The sequence below is a fragment of the Borostomias antarcticus genome, assembly GCF_949987555.1.
Source record: "Borostomias antarcticus genome assembly, chromosome: 14".
Taxonomy (NCBI): Eukaryota; Metazoa; Chordata; class Actinopteri; order Stomiiformes; family Stomiidae; genus Borostomias; species Borostomias antarcticus.
Window position 1 is genome coordinate 24,094,142 of NC_140247.1, and position 6,266 is coordinate 24,100,407.

Genomic DNA, 6,266 nt, shown 5'->3' on the forward strand with positions numbered 1-6,266 from the left:
GCTTTAAGAGGGAGGATTGTGGTAGTACTTCTTGAAGAGATGAGTCTGCTGTCCTGACATCCGTTTATCTGTCAGTTTATCTGTATCAAGCCTAATCTTAGAGCCGGCAGCAACATTTCACTGTATCTGTACACTGTACATTACATGTGACAAATAAAAGGAATCTTGAATCTTGAATCACACAGTACTGGGGAGAAGATGGGGAGAAGTGAGTACCAATCATTGGGTTATCACCAGTGGAGACTCCTGTGGATACACACACACACACACACACACACACACACACACACACACACACACACACACACACACACACACACACACACACACACACATTGCTTCTAGTTGGAAATTTAGCATTCAGTTTCCTAGCAACAGGAGCCTCAAAGGGGATTAAACAGCATGTTTAAGCATCTCTCTTCCCTCTTCATAAAGACATGATGAGAGAGGAGAAATAGATTGAGAGGTTGGGGGGGGAGAGAGAGAGAGAGAGGAGGAGAAACAGATTGAGTGGTTGAGAGAGAGAGAGAGAGAGAGAGAGAGAGAGAGAGAGAGGAGGAGAAACAGATTGAGAGGTTGAGGAGGAGAGAGAGAAATATTGATGGCGATTGACATGCCACTGGAGAGAATAGATGGATAGGAAAAAACATATTATATATATTATATGTATGCATCTATATATATATATATATTACACACGCATACACACACACACACACACACACACACACACACACACACACACACACAGTTAGGTCCAATATTAGGACATACTCCATTTGGACTCATACTCTTCTGTCATCCGCCACAGTTGTTTTCCGTGGTCTTCCGGGTCTTTTGGTGTTGCTGAGCTCACCAGTTCGTTCTTTCTTTTAAAAAGTGTACCAAACAGTTGATTTGACCACACCTAATGTTTTTGCTGTCTCTCTGATGGGTTTGCTTTGATTTTTCAGCCTAATGATGACTTGCTTCACTGATGGTGACAGCTGTTTGGATTTCATACTGAGAGTGGACAGCATCAGATTCCAAATACAACAGATTGCAAATGAAAGTACCACATTTGAAATGAACTCTATAACTTTTATCTGCTCATTGTAAATGAAATATCAAGAGAATAACACACACTTGGCCATGGAAGAGCTGAGCAGCCAATTGTCCAATTACTTTTGGTCCCTTAAAAAGGGGGGGGGGGCAAATATAAAATAGTTTGACATTCCTACACCGTTCACCTGATTTGGATGTAAATACCCTCAAATGAAAGCTGAAAGTCTGCACTTAAAGCACATTGATTGTTTCATTTCAAATCCATTGTGGTGGTGTACAGAGCCAACATGATGAAAGCTGTGTAAATGTCAAAATATTTATGGACCTGACTGTGTATATATATATATATATACACTGACAGAAAAAAGACAGTCAAGTAGGCAGACCTGTATCTGTCTTAATATAAAGTATCTGTCTTGGACAGATACAGACATAGTGAGATGTATCCCACCAGCTCGAGGAGCGTTGGTCGTCTGGTTCTGGTCTCTCCCATGTGTCAGCTCTCTCTTCTCCCAGAACAGGGCTCCGTCCTCTCTGGACCTGGGTGATTCCGGGTCTGAAGATGGACAGGTCTCACGTCAGTCTAGGTTATGTTTCATTCTGCTAATCATATGACTAGCCTACTATGTTACACATCATTAGGCTACAACAGTCTAGTTGACTCCGGTTACGCAAAACAGGAACTTTAAATGTATTCCATTTCAAGTATAGAGGCTATATTGTCTACTTAATCCATTCCATCATTGTATCAGTCTACACAAGTCAATGTATTAGTGTTCTCCTTATCAGACTATCACAGGAATGATGATAGACAAATACAGTCTACATGTCTTTCAACGTACATGTCTGATGTTTTTGGTCTGTCCTTATCTTGTATGTTTCTATATGTGTATTGTTGTCTTGTGTTGTTTTTATGGCTGTTTTATGAGCTACGTGGCATTTTAATTTCCTTCGGGATAAATAAAGTGAATCAAATCAAATCAAATCACAGGTTTTCCTAGTGCCTGAACCAGCGGAGGAACCAGCGGTTAACGGACCTGTAGCTGCCAGAAGGTGCACGAGCCCGGTGGCGGTCATCAGACCGACCACGCACGCGCACAGCTGCGGGAGGAACCGCGCGCGCCTGGCTCTCAGCGCCGCCTTCATCTCGCCGCGCGGCCGCCGCGCTTCACCGCGCTCACACCGCGACGCGCGCCATCACCGCACCGCACCGGTCCGGTCGGCCTTTGATCGAAACCAGATGGAGGATTTTCTTCGCGCGCTCAATGGACACTGGTTCTCAGCGTAGGATGAACGGTCAGCCTCTCATCCTCCTGCTCCGGTCCCTCTCATCCTCCTGCTCCGGTCCCTCTCATCCAATTATATCTCGCTCATCCACTCAGCATCCTCGACCGCTGGCATCAAACGTGCAACAACATACCCGATACTAATTCCAATTCAATCGATTGCGGGTTGTAACTACAATACTGTAACTACAATAACGGCCTCGTCCATCTCTCCCGATCGTTATGATGCGTGCCCATGTTTTGGTGCTTGATCCTCCTCCCAGTCGGGGTGTTTCCCGGTGAGACCGTCAGAGCGCGCACGGGCGGGGCGCGCGACAAGTGTGCGTTCAGTTTATGGATCCAGAGAGATCAGCTGTTTGAAAACAGCAATATCCAATCTGCACACGTCACTGGTATTACAATTAGGTTATTTGGATGTGTGAACATTTGAGCATTGGAGATAGCCTACATATCAGATTCCAAAATATACAAATGAAATTTCCCACACTGAAATCCAAAAACAAATAATCAAGTATGTATAATAAAGATTTAACTTAAGTCTGAGTGAGTGTTATGATTTATTAACCTTTTATGACAACGTTTATTATACAGTACTTTGAGAAACATTTAGTAATAGTAAAATCATTTCATAAATATGCACTGGTGTTAAAAAAAGAAAAGAAAAAAAGGCAACAGGCAAAAACAAGCAACATGAAAAATAACTGTTTTGTCTGTCTGCCTACATAAGGCAAATCAAGAAACATTCGAACGATTTGAAAATCCATATCTAGAAACACTTCTAACACATTATCACAGCAAACATTCATTTTCTCCCTCCTGAATCCTGTAAGATCACCGGTTGGCCAGCAGAGGGCAGCATTCAGTTGTAAATACTTCCTCTACATGCAGCCGAGGAAAGAATCACAGTTGGGGGATCCTAACTTTGTCCTGCTGACGACAAAGTTCACAATTTTGGATCCCAAAACACAACAACAGATCAGCAATCAAAAAATCCATGTCATATATTCCAGACATTTCAGTGGTCAGGATTTCATAACACTGTGTTCACACACAAGGTCGGCTTGTTTAATCAGCACACGCCTCATTTACCTTACGTAATTATGTGTAGATAACGAATACTAGAAAGTGACCTTGGAACACTGCTGCCTCCAGGGCAGAACCGCCTTCACGGCACTCACAGCAGGAAGTGGGTGAACAGAGAGCCGGTATACATGACCTCAGTACCCTCAAAACAGGTCACACACCACACCCACGCCCACACCCACTCCCACACACAGGAAGCCGCCAGCACTGCCTGCAGTCCAACAACAACACGCCCCTCTCGGGATGATGTACAGCGGCGGCGTTACCGGACGGGCTCCAGCGACCCCGTGACCTGGAAGTGGACGCCGTCCCCGGGCAGGGGGGAGGGGATGAGGGGGGAGAGCCAGCAGAGGTACCAGCGCGCGCCCAGGCCGTGCCGCAGGTTGGCCAGCGCCCCCAGGTGGTAGGGCCGGCGGTTGGTGTACCACTCGCGGGTGGTCTGTCCCCGCAGAAGCAGGAAGACATGGAAGAACAGGAAGGAGGCCACCAGCAGGAAGCCCAGAACGCAGGTGTCGGCGATGAAGGCGAAGGCGAAAGAACGCGCCGTCACCTGACCTGGAGGAGGAGGAGAGAGGAGCAGGAGGAGGAGAGAGAGGAGGAGAGAGGCCGGTTACACACACACACACACACACACACACACACACACACACACACACACACACACACACACACACAAACACACTGACCCGAGACGAGCATGATCCAGGGCATGAGCAGCAGCAGCAGGCTGTGCAGGGTGACGCCCTCCTGCAGGATGACCATGAACACCTCAGCGTTCATCACCACCGCGTACAGAAGCCCCGCCCACATGAACAGCAGGCAGCTCAGGAAGTAGCGGTAGTTGCGGAAGCCGACGCACTGGCCGAAGAACACGCAGTGGTGGTCCCGCCGCAGCACGCACACCCGGCAGTCGTAGCAGTGCGAACAGCGCGGAGGGGTGTGTGTCTCGCACGTGTAGCAGTACCTGCGGGCGGAGGAACAGGTGTGTGTGGGGTAATGGAATCAGTCAATAAACTGCAGAGGGGTGTGTGTGTGTGTGTGTGTGTGTGTGTGTGTGTGTGTGTGTGTGTGTGTGGAAATACATAAATGCATATTGGACTCAATGACAGCTCTCTCCAGAATATTCCCCTTCCTTAGGTAAGACATAAGCCCTAACTTTAATAATTCCCCCGGAGGAAAAAATTGAGCATGACAGCAGCCGAAAGATCTGAACAGAAGAGGTAGCCTACAAGATAAAATCCAGAATCAACGGGTCATATAACACAAAATGTGAGCATAAGAACAATGAATAAATAACTGCTATAAAAACCTATAAAAAGCCTAGTCGGTGCGACTCTGCAGACAAAAAGCTTTCCTGAGAGGAAAGAAATGACACCCAGAGTTGAAACTAGTCCGGAGAGTAGAAGACTTACCTCCAGCCCTGTCCCACCGCCTCTCCCCCCAGGAACACCCCTCGGATGGGTTAGGGTTAGAAGAGTAGAAGACTTACCTCCAGCCCTGTCCCACCGCCTTCCCCCAGGAACACCCCTCGGATGCTGGGGTAGAAGACTTACCTCCAGCCCTGTCCCACCGCCTCTCCCCCCAGGAACACTCCTCGGATGGGTTAGGGTTAGAAGAGAAGAAGTCTTACCTCCAGCCCTGTCCCACCGCCTCTCCCCCCAGGAACACTCCTCGGATGGGTTAGGGTTAGAAGAGTAGAGGACTTACCTCCAGCCCTGTCCCACCGCCTCCCCCCCCAGGAACACTCCTCGGATGGGTTAGGGTTAGAAGAGTAGAGGACTTACCTCCAGCCCTGTCCCACCGCCTCCCCCCCCAGGAACACCCCTCGGATGCTGGGGTAGAAGACTTACCTCCAGCCCTGTTCCACCGCCTCCCCCCCCAGGAACACTCCTCGGATGGGTTAGGGTTAGAAGAGTAGAGGACTTACCTCCAGCCCTGTCCCACCGCCTCCCCCCCCAGGAACACCCCTCGGATGCTGGGGTAGAAGACTTACCTCCAGCCCTGTCCCACCGCCTCCCCCCCCAGGAACACTCCTCGGATGGGTTAGGGTTAGAAGAGTAGAGGACTTACCTCCAGCCCTGTCCCACAGCCTCTCCCCCCAGGAACACCCCTCGGATGCTGGGGCTGGTCCTCACGAAGAGCGACGCGTTCCAGGTGATGTTCCCCAGCAGGAAGTACTGAACCAGCAGGTGAGCTGACTTCCACCCGGTCACGCTGGACCACCGGGTCTGCTTCTGCAGCGGCGCCTCCACCAGGACCAGGTAGCTGACCTCTGCCGTGATGGAGAAGACGAGCACGGTGTTCAGGACGATGGGCAGGTGGCGACAGAGCCGCTCCACGCCGCAGTAAACTCGACTCGCCAAACTGGTCATGCTGTCTGCAAGTTGCTCACGGGCAGTGACTGTTTTAAGTTTCATAGCAAGGGAAAGGGGGAGGTTTTTCACAGGCGGACAACTAAAATCATGTCTGATGTCTGTGATGCAAACTTAAAAGTGTGTTTTAATATATACGCTTAATAAACGTTTAACAATTTCTTGCAAAAATCGACGTTTTAATAACGGACAAGGACATGTATTGCTGGTAAATCGTAAATAGCGGTGTGCTTCTTGTAGATGTTTTCCTGTGTTGCATTATAATAAATCCCCCAGACAAATGTGTAGCGCTGGACGTTCCCCATAAATATGAATCTTGAGGAAAAAAAAGCTCTCTCCATAAAATCTGCGTATTTTATTTGATATTTGTATTTATTGTATTTTCCGTGTACAATGTTTGTCAACAATAACTTCCTTTGATGTTGAATGTGATTCCAAATTATGCATTTATTTGCATGTTGTATTGTGTTATTGAATATTG

The 6,266-nt window shown here is 48.2% G+C and overlaps 2 protein-coding genes across 2 annotated transcripts in view; both read right to left on the reverse strand.

The window, feature by feature from the left end:
• The window catches only part of LOC311317579 (sodium/potassium/calcium exchanger 3-like), a gene marked incomplete at both ends in the record, with an annotated part of 11,929 nt that extends 9,739 nt beyond the window's left edge, over positions 1-2,190 (reverse strand). Inside the window, one exon of the mRNA XM_084448653.1 lies at positions 2,082-2,190. Within this exon, the coding sequence (XP_084304779.1) occupies positions 2,082-2,190 (109 nt within the window). The remainder of the gene's footprint in view (positions 1-2,081) is intronic.
• Positions 2,191-2,972: 782 nt separating this feature from the next.
• On the reverse strand, positions 2,973-6,022 carry zdhhc24 (zDHHC palmitoyltransferase 24). The gene is made up of 3 exons (XM_084448733.1): positions 5,484-6,022; positions 4,100-4,377; positions 2,973-3,968 (listed from the first exon to the last, which is right to left on the reverse strand). The coding sequence occupies exons 1-3, from the start codon at positions 5,828-5,830 to the stop codon at positions 3,676-3,678; spliced, it is 918 nt and encodes a 305-aa protein (XP_084304859.1). The 5' UTR covers positions 5,831-6,022; the 3' UTR covers positions 2,973-3,675.
• Between the last annotated feature and the right edge of the window lie 244 nt (positions 6,023-6,266).